The 18,381-nt window shown below is 30.4% G+C and overlaps 4 protein-coding genes across 4 annotated transcripts in view; 2 read left to right on the top strand and 2 right to left on the bottom strand.

Annotated features, from left to right (window-relative positions):
* Positions 1-18,381, bottom strand: part of LOC125839802 (protein disulfide isomerase-like 2-3) — a 367,278-nt gene that overhangs the window by 147,023 nt on the left and 201,874 nt on the right. The window lies entirely within an intron of this gene.
* The window catches only part of LOC125839797 (glucan endo-1,3-beta-glucosidase 12), a 282,415-nt gene that overhangs the window by 237,515 nt on the left and 26,519 nt on the right, over positions 1-18,381 (top strand). The gene's annotated exons all lie outside the window — the stretch shown is intronic.
* Positions 1,236-2,981, top strand: LOC125839810 (1-aminocyclopropane-1-carboxylate oxidase 4). The gene is made up of 4 exons (XM_049518813.1): positions 1,236-1,491; positions 1,761-1,987; positions 2,073-2,406; positions 2,499-2,981. Exons 1-4 carry the CDS (start codon positions 1,387-1,389, stop codon positions 2,757-2,759), a joined length of 927 nt encoding a protein of 308 aa, XP_049374770.1. The 5' UTR covers positions 1,236-1,386; the 3' UTR covers positions 2,760-2,981.
* Positions 5,384-9,327, bottom strand: LOC125839812 (probable tyrosine-protein phosphatase DSP4). Its single transcript, XM_049518815.1, has 6 exons — positions 8,940-9,327; positions 8,745-8,838; positions 6,407-6,464; positions 6,268-6,311; positions 5,995-6,176; positions 5,384-5,673 (listed from the first exon to the last, which is right to left on the bottom strand). Exons 1-6 carry the CDS (start codon positions 9,248-9,250, stop codon positions 5,628-5,630), a joined length of 735 nt encoding a protein of 244 aa, XP_049374772.1. The 5' UTR covers positions 9,251-9,327; the 3' UTR covers positions 5,384-5,627.

Here is an 18,381-nt window from a genome sequence, read left to right as displayed (position 1 = left end):
TTAGAAAATATGGTAAAATGAATTACGTATTTAGGTAATTTTTCCTATTTGATAAAAATACAAGAGAGAGTAGTGTGATAAGCGAAATCGTAGGGAAGATTTCTAAAATTATCTCCTTTCTTTAAGCGACGGTGATGTCGAGTAGCTCACAAGCCTCAATTACAATTTTATTAGGTATTTGTTATCTTCAATCATCTTTTTCTCCAATCATGTACTAAGTACTGAGAACGAAAAGCAATCACCTAGTGTTTTCGATCAACTAAAAGATAGCTTCTACACAGCCTAGTACTGAAAAACGTTTCTCATCGAGAATTAGGAAAGCGAAAAGCAATCACCTAGTATTTTTGGTCAACTAAAAGATAGCTTCTACACGGCATAGGTTTTAGAGAGACTTTTAGTTTCATTAACTCAGGAAAAATCTAGAAGACATGGAAGTCCTGCACTAAATTGCACTACAATTTGTGTAACAAGAAAAAATTACTCAAGTCAATAGATAGAAATTTCATATGAAAGATACGTGGGGTGCAATGCAGGGCCGGAGCGCCAAGTATAGATTCGATTGAATTCAATGGTTTTAGTTCAAATCATTATTTTATTTTAAAAATTTATTAAATATGTACAAATAATCAATAAGAAACCAGTAATCTAAAAAGATTAGAACCGAAAATCAATAAGGTTCAAGTCTTAGCTCGGCGCCTAGGGTACAATGTGCTAGGTACAGTCATGCACTTGATTGAATGTTAAGTTATTTACCTAGAGGACTAGGAAACGATTTTCACTTAATACATTCTTTCCTTCTTCTTCTTATTTTAATGATCCACTCGAATTCTAAAATCCTAGATTCGGTCACGTCCACCCCTAAGAAACTTTCAAGTGTGAGGCAACTTAGTCAGAACCAAGAAATTTAAAATAACACATGAATAATATCATCAAATTAGTTTTCACTAGAGCAGCCCCTTCAGACAAGGCCCTTTATATTAAATATATATTGGTCAAGATAAAAGGGGAAATCATTTTTGGCCACCAAAAAATTGGTCATTTTCCAATTGTACATCTTTAATTAGCTCTAAAATTATAAAATCCCACTTGTGTGTAGGGTAAGAAGGTCCAATAAGTAACTGTGACCAGAATTCGACTTGGACTTAGGGGGGGGCATTGTGAGACTTGTAATAATGTAAGAATGGTAGGACCAAAAATAAGGTAAAGAGCAGATCCCACTTGTTATATAATTCCTAAATTCTTGATTTCTTCTCCTATAAATACCCTTTCAAAGTATCATTCTTTTTCATCAAACATTTTAATATTCATCTCTTCAATCTTTTGAATAATTCACATCACATATCCTATTTGTTTAACGCATATATACTTTAATTACCAAGAATTAAGATGGAGAACTTCCCAATTATCAACTTGGAAAATCTCAATGGAGATGAGAGATCCAACACTTTGGAACTGATCAAAGATGCATGTGAGAATTGGGGATTCTTTGAGGTAATATTTACATTTTGCTTAAACATACACAACTCACCATGTTTTAAAAACACAAACGTCACTTTCTATATTGAGTAACTCTGTAATTCCAACATCTTGCATTGATCTGTTTAATACCACATGATTTAAAGACTACAGCGTGACATTATTTAATTACTTTCTTAATAAACTTTATATCCAATCAAACTAAGACACATAAAATGAAACAGAAAGTATCGTAATCTTTGCAAATAGATGTTTTTCTTAATATGTTTATGTGATTATTGTAGTTGGTGAACCATGGAATTCCACATGAAGTAATGGACACTGTGGAGAAATTGACAAAGGGACATTACAAGAAGTGCATGGAACAGAGATTTAAGGAACTGGTGGCAAGTAAGGGACTTGAAGCTGTTCAAGCTGAGGTTACTGATTTGGATTGGGAAAGCACTTTCTTCTTGCGCCATCTTCCTGTTTCTAACATCTCTCAAGTACCTGATCTTGACGACGAATACAGGTAATGCAAATACTATACTATACATAGATGAATAGTTTTTTTTTTTAAGTTTATAGTACGTAAATTCATGTCCCAAATGATGCAGAGAGGTCATGAGAGATTTCGCGAAAAGATTGGAGAAGTTGGCTGAGGAGTTACTTGACTTGCTCTGTGAAAATCTTGGACTTGAAAAAGGTTACTTGAAAAATGCCTTTTATGGATCAAAAGGTCCCAATTTTGGGACTAAAGTTAGCAACTATCCACCATGTCCTAAGCCTGATTTGATAAAGGGACTCCGCGCTCATACAGACGCTGGTGGCATCATACTTCTATTCCAAGATGACAAAGTGAGTGGCCTTCAACTCCTCAAAGACGAGCAATGGATCGATGTTCCTCCCATGCGCCACTCTATTGTGGTTAACCTTGGTGACCAACTTGAGGTACAAGATTCACTAAGTGTGTGTGTGCTTTTATCACACTATAATTTAGAAGTAGTACTAAAAAGGGTATTTATGAAAATGTTATAAAACAGGTGATCACGAATGGGAAGTACAAGAGTGTGATGCACAGAGTGATTGCACAAACAGATGGGACTCGGATGTCACTAGCATCATTTTATAATCCAGGAAATGACGCGGTGATCTATCCAGCACCAGCTCTAATTGGGGCAGAGGAAAGCAAGCAAGTTTATCCGAAATTCGTGTTTGATGATTACATGAAGTTATATGCTGGACTCAAGTTTCAGGCCAAAGAGCCAAGATTTGAAGCAATGAAGGCTATGGAAGCTAATTAATGTGGAATTTGTTGATCCAATTGCAAGTGCTTAAAGAAAATGATGATTATGTTCTTGGAAGTTATACAAACCTGGCTAATTAACACATTATTTGCTTATTTAATATCACATAATTATACAAAAGATGGTGTGTGTGAGAGAGAGAGATTGCTGTGTGGTACTATAAAGGGTTCTAAAGTTTGTAATAAAAAATAATCTGATAAATCAAAGCTACTTTATAGTGAGATTTTTATTATACAAATAATTGGTAGTGTCCTGTTCCTCTTTTCATGAAATTACTTTTGTCTTACCTTTATAAGTTAATTTTTAAGCATTCTTAATTCACTGTTGAGAAATTCACTATGACCAAATTTTAAATATCATTTTTACTTTGAATACAATTTTTTTTTTCAAATTTTACAATAAAATATGATCAAACGCCCACTTACATTGCCGTTGGACAAGTCTATTATGATAATTTTTATTTGATGAGACCAGGAAAAACAGAGAAATTTAAAATTAGGTAAAAATGAAAAGGAATAATAATCTCTTATAATTAGCTAGAGAAGGAAAAATAGTTGCACATTATTGTGGAAATTGCAATAGACTATGGGTGTGTTCGCTAGGGAGGGAAACATTTTTTTATTTTCTCATAATTCAGTTGGTCAAATTTTCTTTAGAAAAATAAGTTCTTTAAATAACGAAAATAATTTTTCTAATAGAAATAAAGAAAACAAGTTTCAAAAGTAGTATTCCACGTTCATTCATTGTGTCATCCCCGCTATTAAAATAGGTAATGTAACAGAATCCTTTCAGTTTACTTTTTATGCAAGAAAAGGATAAAACTTTTTTGTCATCAACTTTCTTTTCATGATAAAAAAGTTAAGCCTATAATCTTGACCCAACACTATTTAAGTGTTGTAGAAAATTTATAATTAAAGATGGAAGTTGACGTGGGTATCACATAGTGGGAAAAATAAATACTCCTATTGTAGTAAGAAATAAGAATATATATGAACTTCACTAATAAGATGAGTCAACTTCACTTCAAAGCAAACTACTCTCCCCGTTTCATTTTATGTGGCACTTTTCGAATTTTAAGATTTAAATAAATCTATCTTTAATTGTAAATATTTCATAAATCTTTTAAACATTTAGAATTATCAATTATTGAGACTTACAGTACTTTTTACGTGTAATTTACAAATATATGAACATCATTTCAAAAAAATTGAAGATTTCATGCACAAATTCCTAGTCAAACTTAAACAATTTGACTCTAAAAAATAAAAAGTGTCACACAAATTGAAACAAATGGAGTAATTTCAAAGAAGAAGAAAAGATAAGAAGAACAAAGTAAAACAATTCTGATTTTCACTGTTTAAATTCTTTAACAATATTTTCATAAAGATCATCTTAAGATATAAACTTTATGTTATCAACAATGGCCAATAATTCAGCAGGTATATTCGTCATAAGACAAAATGAATTGAGTCGACGACCACTATCAATAATCGTTTTCCTTGTCTTTTTTTGTTTTTATAAGGGGGGAGTGGGTGAAAAGACAGGGGGATAACCTTTGTACAATCTGTTACTATATATGCTTTTTAAAATAATTTTTCATTCGGTGTTCAACACTCACATTAAAACACTCCTTTAAAAAGGCGCTTCCGTGTACGCAGAAAAATTCGAACCCGAGACTTCTTATTAAGGATGAAGGAATACTTACCACTCTAAGGGAAAGATAATTTTCAGCACTCCATTCATTATTTTTACTAATCCAATTTAAACCCATTTAAAAATAATGATTAATATGAATATTTTATCACAATATTCATATTAACTACTCCCTCAAATCCCAATTTACATGGCACTTTTTTGATTTCAAGATTCAAATAAGTCTATCTTTGATTGTAATATTTTCATAGCTTTTAAACATTTTTGAATTATCAATCATTGCAACTTATAGTACTTTTTACGTAGTTTATAAGTTTCATTTTTAAAAAATGAAGATTTCATGTGCAAATTCCTGATCAAACTTAAGCTATTTGACTCTCGAAAAACGAAAAGTATCGTATAAATTAGAACAGAATGAGTAATAGTATAATCTAAGAGGTTGAAAAATGATTTGCCATATAAATAATTAAATGTAAGGAGTAATACTGTACCATTTTTAGTACAGCAAAGCAATGATATCTAGATTGTAGAGATTAAGTAGATGATAGTTTCATTTAATTGCTTCGACCTACAATGAAATCTAGTAAAAGGGAACCATCAAAACTAAGTTGGGACTGAATAAACCTCGTACTCAAGTCGAAAAAAATCCTTTATATAAGTTACCCCTCAATAAGATATTTCAATTGATTAATTCAAAATCTAAAGTTTTGCGTCATCCTATATATTGTGAATTGATCATTTTATTCTTCAATCAATCATCATCCGATGTCAACAACTAGAATTTTTATAAAGCTACTATGAGGACAAGGAAAATCAGCGGATAAAGTTAAAACTTTCATCAAAAAGAACTCTAGCAGTGTTCCTTTATAACTTGCAACATTTGCATAACATCATGGCACCTTAATTTGTCACAAATTTGTAATGAACTAGAGAATGGCAAAAATTGCTAGTAAAATTTAAATAAGCCATGGGATTTAAGTCATTGTGTTGAAATATGCAAAAACTACAAGAGACTCGTTTCTTCTAACCCAACAGAATCATTGAGCACTTGTTGGCTTGCTAGACCTTCCTAGTTACAACTATAATTAAAGCTTCTAGTACAGATGATAGGCTACAACATACTAATAAGTTACACAAAGATATTTATCAGAGAACCAGACACCAGGTCGCATCACCGGTACAACTTGCTTTCTAGTAGCTGCCTTGGTTTAATCATAGTTGGCAGGACGAACCCAGATGGAGAGAACCAGTTCTACTCCTGGTAGTTTTCACAAATAACACTCTTCTCAACATTTGACAAAATGTTTCTTTACCAGGTGATGGAATCTAAAAATGAAATCTAAGCATGTATCTATACTAAACACATTACAGAAAATTCAAGGAAGCTACGAGCTCTCCAACAAGGAGATAACTCATAAATCTTCTTTAATTGATCTTGTGATGGAAAAAGAATGACCATTTCCTTCATTAACGACATGTACTTCTTCAAGAAGTCACCAACTCTTACAATTTATTGAATGCCAAACACAGCAAAGAAAAGAAGCAGAATCCCTGTTTACGTGTACTGATTGATTGTTACCTCTTTGAACACGAAAATGGCAGTGACTGTTGTTTGAAGCTGGATGCATCAAAAAGCTCCATAAACCTCTGATCTGATACTCTTGCTTTGGCAGCAGCAAAACGCTGGTACTCGTCAAACACAGAAGTTAGGCACCACTTCTGCAATTTTCTCAAGCATCCAACAAGGCAACCAGTTCGGTGCTGGAATATGGACAAAAAAAGAAGCATAATTTAAGTAAGGTACTCTTACTTTGGAATTGAGGCTACAACATAATAAGTAAATATTACACACCTTCCCACGTTTGCAGTGGATCAACACCGGGTGATTTCTAACATCTGTGAGCAGCAGGTTAAAGATATTAGCACAGGAAGATAGCAGTATTAAACTCACTTTGATTAAAAGTTAGTATTGTCGTTTTGAAAGAGCATACCAATTAGAACCCCCAATGCTTCACGAATTTTCTCTTCTGGAATATTTACAAAAGGTTCCTGAGAGCATAATTGTAAAAATCAATCACCAATAATTATTTTTCGTACAAGAACAAAACAAAATACTCTTCTCGGGCACCAAACAGATGTGATCAATCCTTTAGCAGCAGTAAAGTCCAATGAACCATGCTGAAAATCTTCTACAATATCTCAAAAATGCAATGAACCCGGGGGAGAGGACCAAAAAAAGAAAGAACAAGATTACTTGAGCCCTTTTCTATATTTCCAGCATGAGTTTAGTGACTGTTGTTGAGTTATTTTCTTCTATTTTTTAACCTTTTCTTACTAGCAAATTCAAAACCTACCATTATTTTTGATTAATCTCAAGATGGACTCATGGACCATGTCGACATTGATTGCCGCGTTAAGCAAATCTCAAGCCTGGAATAGAGTGTGACTCAAGCATATCTTCAGGAAACCCTTATAGCTATTGATGAGGTAATAAAAACAAGCTAAAAGGAAAGGAATCAGGTTCTTTTTTAAAGTATAATTTTTTACCGCATATGCGGGAATATAGAGTGTAGTCTGTCACCCAATAACTGAGACAGACATTTGAGTTTTGACAGTTAAGCTGGGACAAGAGAAGACTGAAGCCAACAACCTACCACACATAGCAACTGGCTGGTTAATCATAAAGCCATAGAGAGACAAAAGGAAATAGGAAAATTTTTGCTAATTTCAGCAGTTAGATGTTAAGATAGAAAGACAACGATCAAGCAACACATCATTTGATCTCTGCTTGAAGATCCAAAAGAAACACTAAAGCTTTACCAATCAGTTAAATGAATGAAATGGAAGTCTATAACTAAGTTTTAACTTTTAAGTGATTGCCAATGTGCCTTGTGTTTCTGCACCTAACCTTTCCATTGCCATGCTCTCTCTCTCTCTTCACAGAGAAGAGGAGGACTATCCTATTTAGTTAGTCCTAGAAAAAATAGCTACACAAAAGTTGGATCTAATGAAACCCAGATCACAACTCACAACCAGTTCGGAAGTATTGTTACTTCTAATTATTGAAATTCATGTGCTCTATGCTCAAGCGAAATTCAGTGATTTGATATTAATTCTTCCAAGCTACAATTACAACTTAAGCATAATTCAAGTTTAAACATGACTAGTCATGACTAGACCTTCTCAACGAGGGGTAAACTTAATGGTACTACAGATGGTTACTATGAGACATGCATAACCAACAGAACAAAAACATATAGATACAAAAAAAACTTAAGCTAAGGTCTTACGAGGCAGACCTAAGAATACAAATAATCCGAGATTTCCAGTTAATACATATCTTCTGCTTTCTATACAGATACAAGGATTACAAAACACACAAGTGTTGAGGTATACGAGTAGGACATAGAATCTGGAAGGTTGATAGTCAGTGCCTTCTAAAGACACACCTAGTGCGCATAACTAAGAGAGGTAATTGTGGTGCCAACTAGGTGGTGATTTAAACAAGGATATGACTGGAAAGACAATGTTTTGAGTTTTAGAAGTAGATTCTCGCAAATCAAAACAACAATCAGAAAAAGAAAAAAAAAAAAATAAACATAGCAAGACTTCCACTGATTCTTTTCTCTAAAGCAATACTTGTGGTTATCCTTAGATCATTATTTGTATCACTGGAAAGTAGTACTAATAATTTAATTTCTAAATCCTATGTGGACCATGGCCTTTAAGATCAGCAACAGCCAAATTCTAGACCTATCATCTTGAGGCATTCTCCAAAATACAATAAATTATTGTGCAGCTTTTCATCACAATCCGAACCCTTCACGAATTAATTTTCCTTTAACTTCTGAAAACCAAATATTGACATAGTCAGTTTATTACATCCTTCCACATGACTTGAGCAGAAGATCACCATACGATGCGGACAGAAAATGAATTAATTAAATCTTGGAGAATCATGTATATTATGTACAGATACAAATAAACAAGCATCATTTTATGTATTCTGCCAAAATCTTATGTTCAAAAAACTGTTCCATAGTCCTCTTTTTCAATGAACGGTAATCCTATAAACGCCAAAGTTAACTGATTTTTCCGAAATCTAATTGGCCGTGCTTTCAATTATTTTAGTGTTTTTCTCTCACCTTTAACCTTCATCATCTCATTTCTAACTTGAAAAAAATTGGCATTCTCCTCTCCGTCAAGTCAATTCACGAATTTACCATATTTAGCTTCAGATATTAAATGTGTTGATTTTACTTTCATCTTTCATCTCAGATCAACGGAAAGAAGCAAATCTATCAACATCAGAGAAAATGACAAACGTACTTTGCTATTTTTAATTCCAAACTGAAACAAGCGAATATCATTTTCCTTGAGAAACTCCATGTTTGCTTCTGGATATGGCTCTGGACACAGGTATCTGTCAACAAAATAAAAAATCCCTAATTCATCAATTCTCGTCGTCGAAAAACTTAAGCTAAATAACTAGTACTATCAGAACAGTAATACTAATTAACTTACATAATAGAACGAAGTCCAAGCGTTTGAAGAAACGAGAAGTTATCTACATCAGGGAAACCAGACCGGAAAATGCCATTATCAACCATAGCGAAGTTAAGAGGAGGAATGAAAAAGTCTTCCTCGTTGTCATCGGCGCAACTGTAATTAACTTCAAAATCATAGGGATTATCGTCGGCGGTTGGTACCGGTGAAAGCTTAATAGCTTGCGGCGGAAGTAGCGGCTGAGAACGGTGATGCTGCCGCTCGACGACGGCGATTTCGATGGTTTTACACGTGTCAGCTGTGGAAGCAACTGTTGCGTGCTGTTTCATAGTGACTGAAGAGAGAGAGAGAGAGAAGGGTTTTTGAAAATTGAGTGGAATTGGAGATTCTGATACTATAGGGGAACTTTCTCGATTTGGAACTTGGAAATTTATAGGCGCAAAAAAATTAGTGACTTTTTAGACGAGGGAAACAGTTTTCTAGGGGCATGGGGTAAATAGTGGGTGGGGTGGTTAAAATGCGCCATTCCACGGTGGCTGCTCAATGTCGACACTCAGTACACGTCAATGCATATGCTTTTTGAAAAAACAAAAATAACAAACTAATCATCTAAATTTAAAAAATCCACTCATTTAACTAATTTTTAAATTTATTTTTCAATGTATTTGGGGAGGAGGAAAACGGAGAGGGGATTACCGATTATAGAGTGGGGATTGAATGCTCACCATAAATATAAAAGTATATATTGTGAATCAATTGAATTATTAAAATTTTATAATTAATTAATCTAATCAAATTAAAACATGAGCTTTTTATTGAAAGATTCTTAAACATGAATTAAAAATTTTAATTCATAATGAAAGTCTCTTTGTTTGATTATTAAAAATTAAGTGATTTAGTATAAATACAATATGGTAAATATTTATCATCAATCTAGTCCTCTTATTTTATCTTGGCATCCATGGGAAATTGTATACACGTGGCATTAAGTAAACTTCTAGTGTTTATGAAGTTAATTTTTGAGGCATTTTTCATTTTTCAAATTAACTTAATTGTTTAGTTTTTAAGACTATTTTTAAAGTGTTCTTCCAATTTTACCCTTCATTAGTTAGTATTGGAATTAGTGATTAATTAATATTTAGTTATTTTAATCATAAATTTGACAATAATTAATAAGGGTAAAAATGGAAAACTAGGTTCAATTTATGTCTTAATCTACTTTTTTTAAAGGGTGTAAAACACCTCAAAAATTAACTTAATATGGAATGAAGTGAGTAATAAATTCTAGTGTTTATTAATAAATACTCTCTCCGTCCCAATTTATGTGGCACTTTTCGAATTTCGAGATTCAAATCCATCTATCTTTGACCATAAATTTTTCATATTTCTTCTAAATATTTTGAATTGTCAATTATTGTGATTTATAGTACTTTTTACGTAATTTATAAAATATATAAATTTCATTTCAAAAAATACGAAGATTTAATGTGCAAATTCTCGATCAAACTTAAATTGTTTGACTCTCGAAAAATGAAAAGTATCACATAAATTAGGACAGAGTAGAAAATATTACTCTATTACATAAATATTTTCATATGATTTATTCAAACATTAAAGTGGGGGGTAAGTTATTATAGGGTTATGTAGGGAAGATGGTGTGGGGGATTGGATATATTAGAACTAGAGTGGGAGAAGATAATTACTGTGAAATATCATTTACATATTTTTCTTCCTTCAATCTTTTCAAAATTTTATATATATATTTAGGATTTTATCATAAAACTTCATAACAAAAAATTATCATGGAGTAAAAGTCAAAAATAGAAAATGAGAGGTAATAAGAAAAGGGATGTATAACAACAAGTAGGGTTGTGGGACACAATTTATGGTGGAGTGGTAAATACTCATTCATTATTAACCACAAGTTTCAGGTTTGAGTCCCTGAGAATAAAGTCATACTTTGTTAGGAAGCGCTAATACTTTTTGATGCACATTCAAATTTAGTCGAACTCAAATGTGAACATCGAACATCGATCAGGAAAAAGAAAAAAAAAAGACAGTGCATTTGAATTTAAGAATATATAAAATTCTAAAAAGAGCATTTCTTTCTTAAATGGACCATATTTAATTTATGTTATACTCGAATCATTCCGTAATGCTATTTATCCTTTGATCTTGTTTTTTAAAATTGTGCTAAAATAGCCTCCACCCTAAAGCTAAAAGTTGGAGTTCATTCCTAATTGATAGTCAGAAAAACTTGCCTTGCCACAATTTGTGATGGATCGCCAAGAGTTTGATGAATAATCTCAATTTGCTATAATTAGCAACAAATTACCAGAAATTTTGTACAAATTATATTGTAATTATGGAATAAATTATGCAAAATAATGGAAGATCATCAAGAGTTTCTAAATGATGAGTTTGCCACTTATTCTTGCGAATTACTAGGATTTACTTGAAAATGTAACATAACTGTGAAACAAATTATAACCAACTCCTAATTTGATATATAACAACATTCTAATACGAATTTAATTAATTCTCAGTGTTATATATATTCAATTTAAACCTTAAAAAGTTAAAGATCATGTCTTCTTCAAAATCAAATTAAACAAAACTCAATAGACAATAAGTTTTTCAATTTTCTGTAGCAGATACAAATTTAATTAATTCAATAAATTTTGAATATTAAATAATTGGAAGAAAAAAAATGCATGAAAAAAGTTGGTATTTAGAAAGAGGTAAGGTAAACATAAACGTGGTGATCACGCGTTGGTTAATTGTCAACTATCCCTTCGAGCCCAAGTTTTAACTTAAATAAACATAGGGAAAATAGTTTGAAAGACATGATATATTATCTATGACTATTTAATTTACATAAATTAGCCTAAATAATTGTTACATCATAGACTATTGTGGCAAGTATTAAACTAATATTATTATGTAAATGTTATGAAACACTTTATTCTATGTCTTATATTAATCGTGTGGGACTTTTTATTGTTTCACAAGTTGGTAAATGTATTTGGCTATGAAATTTTGTATTATTTTCTGAAGTTGAACTTCCGAACAGGTTTGATCGTAAAATTTTAAGTTGAATTTCAGATTTCAAAAACTTGAAAAACCATTTTAAAAAATTATTATTTTTCCACTCTGAATATCTCACAAAAAGTCAAAAAAATAACTTTATTATGTATTTTTGACCAAACATGAGTCCAATTTTCGAATATCATATTTTACTTTGATAACAAAAATTATTTTTTGTCAAATTTCGTAACGAAGAATAACCAAACACACACTTAATTTTCAATTTTAAGTTTTCAAATTTTGAAATCCATTAATTAGTTAGACAAAAAAAAACAGACACAACTAATACTAATATATTTTTTACGTTAAATGCTATGAAAATGGAAAACTTAATTAGTTATCTTGCACAACTAATATAAATTGTACAAAACTTCTTTTTATTTCACAAATTAATGAACTCAACACTTACACTTTTAGTTTTAGATCAATAAATTTTAAATTCACTACTTTGTAAGATGAAAAAAAAAAGGGTCACATAATTAGTGCCAGTTATATGATACACAAAATATTTTTAAAAAAAATGTTATTTATAAATAATATATGGTCAATATATATAGATTCGCCAATTGATCATACGAATGACATATCTCAATTATTAGTGAATAGAGATGACTTTTCCAATGACAGATTCTTTTCGTAACAATGGCTATTACAACTTTTGCTTTTCTTCCTTTCTTTTTCTCCTTTTTTTTTTGTTTGATGCCATGAGCGAAAAAAAAAAAAAACAAAGCAGCATGTCATTTTGAATATTGCTAAATATTCCAGCTATGTTGAAATAATGTAGACCAGAAGAACAAAAAAGCTAGTCAAGACAATTATTGATTCTTGTGTATTGGATGAAAAAATTATGATTTTTTATATAAATTTAGGTGATTTCTTTTTCATGAGTTCAGATTGAGTTAGTTCAAAATCTGTTGTTTTACCTGGTATTAGAGTCGGCCCATCTCAATTTATAATTATCGATGATATGTCCTCATAGTAAATTGTCTACACGAAGTGGTACTAAGTTTTCATAATTAAACTGTCAATGCACTAGATATTTGGGAATTATGGATTTGAGCAATTCTCTTATTTTGAGTTAGCTTTTGGGGTTGGGTTAGACCCAAGATTATTTTTTTTTACATCATATATTGCTCGATATTTCAGTTCTTAATCTACCTTTATTAACTATAGTCATTTCCTAAAATATTGAATATTATTTTCATCTATCTACTTTTACTTGCCCACTATATAGTATTAAATAGATGTCTACTTTTACTTGATCAATTTGAAAAATCAAGATATGATCTATCACTCAATTCCTAATTTACCCTTATTATTAACAATAATTATTTCTCAAAATTTTTGAATTCGTTATATTTAAAAGGTGATATGATAAAATTGTTATTTTATTATTATTTCTTAAGAAATATGTCAAGTCAATACCGAATAAATATAATTAAACGAGGATAATTCTTAAGGAATATTATGTCAATTGTATAAGTTAAACATGGACAAATAAAATGAAAGACGGACAAAGTACTAATTACGATGATTATCATTTCCTTGGCTTTCATGTGCTTTCTTATGCAAACATCACTAGATGCCCTTACTTTTCTTCAACGTTCACTTTCGTTAGCAAGTACAAAATAATGCATCAATATGGGCTGTGATACAGTAGTGAGATTGTTTTACCTTTAATTAGAGGTCTTGTATTTGAGTCTTGGATATAGGAAAAATCTTATTGGGAGCGTCACCCTCGAATGGGCCCTTCAATGTGCGATTTGAATTTAGTCAAGGCTCCAATATGGGCTTCGAACACCGAGTGAAAAATAAAAAAAGTACAAAATAATGCAATTTAAATTATCGGTAAAGCGCCAAAATTGTCCATGTATTCTATGTCGAGGGATATTTTTGCCATCCGTTAATAGTAAAGTTATTTTTTATTCCTATCTTAATGTTCTATTTTCTAAAGGCGGAATGACCTGGGAGACTCTTGTACTTGACTCCGTTTGTAAGTTGAACCCTCCTACTTATCAATTTGTCAACTGAACCCCTAAACTCATCAAAACGTAATATTTTAAGCCCTTTCTTCATCTAATTAGTGTGTGTGAAGTACAATTGCTTACATGTGGACTTTAAGAAATTACATGTTTAAAAATTAAAAAAATCAATTAAGCCACTTTTGTAATTTCTGGAAATTTTAGATAAGCATTTTTTTTAAAAAAATAAAAATTCCAAAGAAGCATGTTCTTCATATTTATTCCACATTGTTCAGTAAATTCATGTCAAATAGATGAGATTTTTCCCCATTTGACTTGAAAATTCAAATACAAGTTCACCACCACAAATCCAATAATCTCAATCACAATTTTAAATCAATTTCACAAATTCACAAAACTCATTAGTTATTTTTCAAATTTTTTCTAACTTATCAATGGTGTTTTAATTTTTCAATATCCACCATTATCCTTTGTGTTAATCCATACTTAGACCTCTTTTTTGAAGCCTAAAAAAATAAATAATAATCTCAATACTTTTAGACTAAAAAGCTAAAGTCTAAGGGGTCGTTTGGTTTGAATACAAGTTATGATGGGATTAGTTATGCTGGGATTAGTTATGCTTAGATTGTTTTTTATTGATTGTTTGGTTTGTTGTATTAAAACTAATATGCATGACATACTTTTTAAGAATAAGTTGTTTGTTTACAAAAATATCTTTCATCTTATTTAGGCTTTTTATATGTATTTTTTATAGAGCTTTATTTATTCACTTTTAAAAATAAATTACGTGAGTATGTTTAAATTTGTATTTCATATGAATTGAAATAGGCCCGTGGGAAGCCTCTCCTCTTCACTATCATAAGTAAAATATTAATTAAAAACAAATCAATCATAATTTGAAGTAAAAACTGTATCAAAATAACCAAAAATATTGGATAAAAACTCCAAAAATGCTTCAAGAAAACAGCAATAAAGTGACCAAAATACACCAAACCAGCTGCAAAAACTGCACTAAAACAGCTAAAACTGGACAAAATTTGCATAAAAATAACCACAAAAATTGAACCAAATCTGAATTCAAACAGAAGCAAAAAATCCACCAATTCAGTAACAAAAACCGCATTAAAACGTCTATTAAGACTTGAAAAAAAAATAATAGCAAAAACTCCAAAAAATTGACCAAAATTGCACTAAAACACTTGCTAAAACTAGAGCAAGCAGCTATAAATTTGTGTTAAGATTATTTCTTATTGAGTGTTTGATTTGTTGTATTAAAACAATATATATTGCATAAATTTTAAGAACAAGTTGTTTGTTTACAAAATTACCCTTCGTTTTATTTAGTTAATATTTTCTTTGCAAACTTTAATTATTTATTTTTTAAAATAAAACATTTATTTTATTTAGCTTAAATATTTTTGTTTATGCATTCTCATGGTAAGTACCATATGTATTTAAAAATATAACTTTTTTTCTTATTTAGCTTAAAAATAGAATTTTCCTCTTTAAGTTTTATTAAAGTGAAAGAAGATTTATGTGAAATCAAAATATAAATAAACATAAGAATTAGTCAAATAAATTCATAAATAAAAATTATATTTATATAGTGTAATTTTTTAATAGAAAAATATAAATAATTATCCTAAAAATAAGAAGTAATGAATATTAGTATACATGATATTAAAAATAATGTAAATATACATAAATGTGAAAAATGATATATACAAAGGGCTTAAAGGGATATAGTTGTCATTTTCCTATTCTATCCCGGGATTACTATACCACCAAATGGGAGGGATAACTTATCCCGGTATTAATTCTTAATCCTGGGATAAGTTATCCCAAGCTTTTCAACCAAACAAGGAAATAAAGGGTACTTAAAAGTTATCCCGGAATTAACTCTCCCTATCCATCACACCAAATGACCCTTAAAAGACTTTTAGACTAGGGTGGGCGGCTGATTTGTAATGAAAAAGAAGTGTGGGTTGAGAAGAAAGTGGATGAAGGAGAGAATGAAGAGGAGGAGAGTGAGTGTGGTGGATGAAATTCCAAGAAGAAGAAGAGAGAAAGGGGGCTGGGGACGGAGGAAAGAGGGCTGGGGGGTGGGAGAGGGATGGTTGAGGAAGATGGATTTTTATTTATTTTTAAATTGATAATTATTATTTTTATTTAGATATTTTTAATGTAAAATATCTTATTCACTCGCTGTCAAACACGTGTTATTACGTAAATTTCCAACTCAGCATTATCAATGCCACATAAGTTCGGTCAATGGTCAAAGGGGTTTAAAATATTGTGTTATGATGAGTTTAGGAGTTCAGTTGACAAATTGATAAGTAAGAGGGTCCAACTTACAAATTGAACCAAATACAAGGGTCTCACATGTCATTCCGCCTTTTCTAAACTCAGATATAAAACATCATTAATAGAAATTAGATTGTAGGCAGGTAGGAGTTAAAAGGAATTAAGGTAATTAAATATTTTTTATCAAAAAAATATATTATATAATTACAATAAAATGATTATTCTTAGCTATATATGAGCGGTGAATCCGCTTTAACATAAGAGAAAGATTGTAGTATTGTAATAAAGAACTAAACCAAAAACTAAAGAGTACAAAATATTAAGAATGTATTGTAAAAAAATTATATGAAAATATATGTGTACTACTTAGTACTGTAATTTTGAATAAATACTTTTATATATATAGTTGGTTTCGTTTGAAATTTGTGATTAATATTTATTAAAAATCAAAATCAAATCAATTTTGAGAAATTACTATAGTAAATACGAAAGGAATAGTGAAAGTACCTTAGGGTTTATTATTATTATATTTTTATGAGTCGAGTCAGTCGCATACGAATTGTCTAATACGATTTATATTTTTTGGGCAATTTGCAGGTTATTACACATTGAAGAATTTATTCAATACGCATAAAGTGATCACTCGAATGATAGAGACTGTGACAGAAATTGTAACGAATGCAAATTATTTTGAAGTTTTTTTTAAAAATATTTCAATATAAAAACAAAATAAAATAGTAGTAATAGTGTAATTGAAATGGTCCGATTCATGCATGACGAGGCAAGCACATTAGCGGCCGCCGTTTATCGATGGAGACGGGAAGGCCCTCTTTCGCTTCTCAAGTTGCAGACAAAAGGGCTACTGTCCCATGTCCAATGCCGACTCTCTGTTTATCGTTGGGCAAAATCATAAATTTTTTAAATTAAATATATATTTTGATATATATATATTTTTTAATTTTTTTTTTTTAATAATGTTGTTCAATTAACTACCGTCATTTATATGTAGCTAGGCCACCCCCTAGTTCCAATTGTCACCCTACCTCAATCATACTCCTATTTATCTTACTAAGATTATATTTGCACGAGAGTTTAAATTAGGTATTTGAACATAAAATTTAAGAATTTAATTTAAAATTAGTATTTTGATAATGAAATTTGCATAAAAATTTATTTCAAAATTTCCAAAAAAAGAAGAAGAAGGGATTTCAAAAAAATAACAGTAATGAAAAACCTGATGTCATAAGTTTAGATTTTGTAAAACAAAATTCATCATTTTAAAGTTTGTCAAAAATACTCATGCTCAAAGTGAACATATTATTTATATCCGGTGAAAAGATTATATTAAAGAATAGTTAGTTAGTGTTGTTGTTGAATTTTTGGATTGGTGAGTCTTTGTAAAATTAATTATGTGAATTTTAAAGCTTGTGAAAATATTTAATTACAAATATTTATTTATAAAAGAATCGTGGAAGCAAGAGATAGTTGCTTGAATGGTAAACATCCGTTACTTCCAATTCGAAGGTTGTGAATTCAAGTCAGTGAGCAAATATGGTGAGAGTTCTTAGAGAAGGGTAAATAAAAAACTAAAAAAGTAATAGAGATATATGATCTATTAAAATGTTAACATGTTATAATATGTTAAAAGATAGATTGATGGTGATAAAAGTTATTAATGAAATATTATTTGTCAATCATTATTTATCTTGTAATTTGTTTATCATTTTTAGTTTCAACCTGAAATAAAAAATTCAAAGTTGAAATTTTATTTAAAAATATACCAAATGAAACAATAACATTCACCAGCAAAACTTCAATTATTATTTTTCTTAGGAAAAAATCATATCTTTAACTTTCAGTATTCATATTTTCAACAACATTATTACGAACATGTGGCCGATCATTGTTTCCTTTGGTTCAAATATTAGCAATTTCAACTAACTAAATTTGTTTTAAAAATTGACGCTTTAAACTTAAGAAGTTACTTATTTTACAAATTATTGTTTTCTACTTCAATCTTCATTGTCTTAATTAATGATGTCTTAATATATTCTCATCACACGCCTATTCTTAAGAAAAATGAAATC

Source organism: Solanum verrucosum, unplaced genomic scaffold, assembly GCF_900185275.1.
Source record: "Solanum verrucosum unplaced genomic scaffold, falcon-dt-bn FXZP01000175.1, whole genome shotgun sequence".
Taxonomy (NCBI): Eukaryota; Viridiplantae; Streptophyta; class Magnoliopsida; order Solanales; family Solanaceae; genus Solanum; species Solanum verrucosum.
The sequence above is the reverse complement of the archived record's forward strand: the minus strand, read 5'-3'. Positions and strand labels throughout refer to the sequence as shown.